This window comes from Aaosphaeria arxii (genome assembly GCF_010015735.1).
Source record: "Aaosphaeria arxii CBS 175.79 unplaced genomic scaffold BU24scaffold_54, whole genome shotgun sequence".
NCBI lineage: Eukaryota > Fungi > Ascomycota > Dothideomycetes > Pleosporales > Aaosphaeria > Aaosphaeria arxii.
Window position 1 is genome coordinate 1 of NW_022983527.1, and position 1153 is coordinate 1153.

Consider the following 1153-nt stretch of genomic DNA (forward strand, 5'->3'; position numbering starts at 1 on the left):
ATATTTATTCCGATATTGTTACTCATTACGGATGGTTTGTTCATGAACGCTACAATTACGGATTGCACTCGGAGTCTTCATCCAGCCAGGCGGGGCGTGATTCAGTAAGGAAAACCCTCGTACACCCTGAACAATCCCATCGACACCCTGAACAATCCCATCGACATCCTGAACAGTCCCATCGACACCCTGAACAATCCCATCGACATCCTGAACAATCCCATCGACATCCTGAACAGTCACTCGGCACCGAGCGTCTTTCATTCATTGCTTACAGCCCTTTGTTCACTACTCAGAGTTCTTCACCCGGGGCTGAACATTCAGCAACAATGCGAAGGGGCCAATATTTAAACCCCCATTCCCATTTATCTACTACGACTTACAAGCCTACCACACCAGAGTGTGCAACCACAACCAAACACTTCAGGCCGTCTCTAATGGATATCATTGTTACATATACTGATATTTCTTGAGTGTACCGGGAGTCTGTCTCTTAGAAAGACGACAATATATACATATATACATCTATATACGAACGGGCTAGTGAACAGCTCCGCAACGAACCGAACGGTTTCCACACTTCTCGGATCAGATCAATGTTCTGATCCAGAAGACCGTTTCCCAGGGAGACGACAACATATATACATCTATATTGCTTCGGTGGAGGAGCCCACATCGACGAGCTGGAAGTTTGATGCCATTTTCCAGCTCTGCGAGGAGATAGCGGACCGTATCCGGAACGAGATTGACCAGTTTCCCGGCTACGAGTACCAGATCAACTTTCTGATCCGGACTCTTCCACATACGAGTGGGGAGGAGCCTCTTCACGCTACCGTCCATTTCCAGACAAAAGACCAAGCGGATAATGGCAATTATGTCGTTGGCCACGTCAATGTGAAGGAGCAGAACCGCGCCTACGAACTGGCAACGGGCGATCTTAGCCAGGATCTGAAATGGTGGCCAGAAACAGTCCTCAATTACGAAGAAGAACAGCAAAAGAAGGACGCGGACAAAGCAGCGGGAATAAGAAAAGTGGCCTAAGATACAAACCTTGGCCACATCTTTATCCTTAAAGTGCCCCCTAAGAATAAACAGCTTCCATTAGGTTGTTCTTCTGTTCGTTACTTATCAGGTTAGTAGCTTCACAAGATTT

General features: G+C 47.0%; 2 protein-coding genes across 2 annotated transcripts; both read left to right on the forward strand.

Moving 5' to 3' along the window:
- Positions 1-98: 98 nt before the first annotated feature.
- BU24DRAFT_482795 (uncharacterized protein) lies at positions 99-645 on the forward strand (the record flags this gene model as incomplete). The annotated part of the gene is made up of 1 exon (XM_033533261.1): positions 99-645. A coding segment is annotated over one exon (375 nt), but the record flags the coding sequence as incomplete, so codon positions are not given.
- BU24DRAFT_416051 (uncharacterized protein) lies at positions 545-1041 on the forward strand (the record flags this gene model as incomplete). Its single annotated transcript, XM_033526351.1, has 1 exon — positions 545-1041. A coding segment is annotated over one exon (497 nt), but the record flags the coding sequence as incomplete, so codon positions are not given.
- Between the last annotated feature and the right edge of the window lie 112 nt (positions 1042-1153).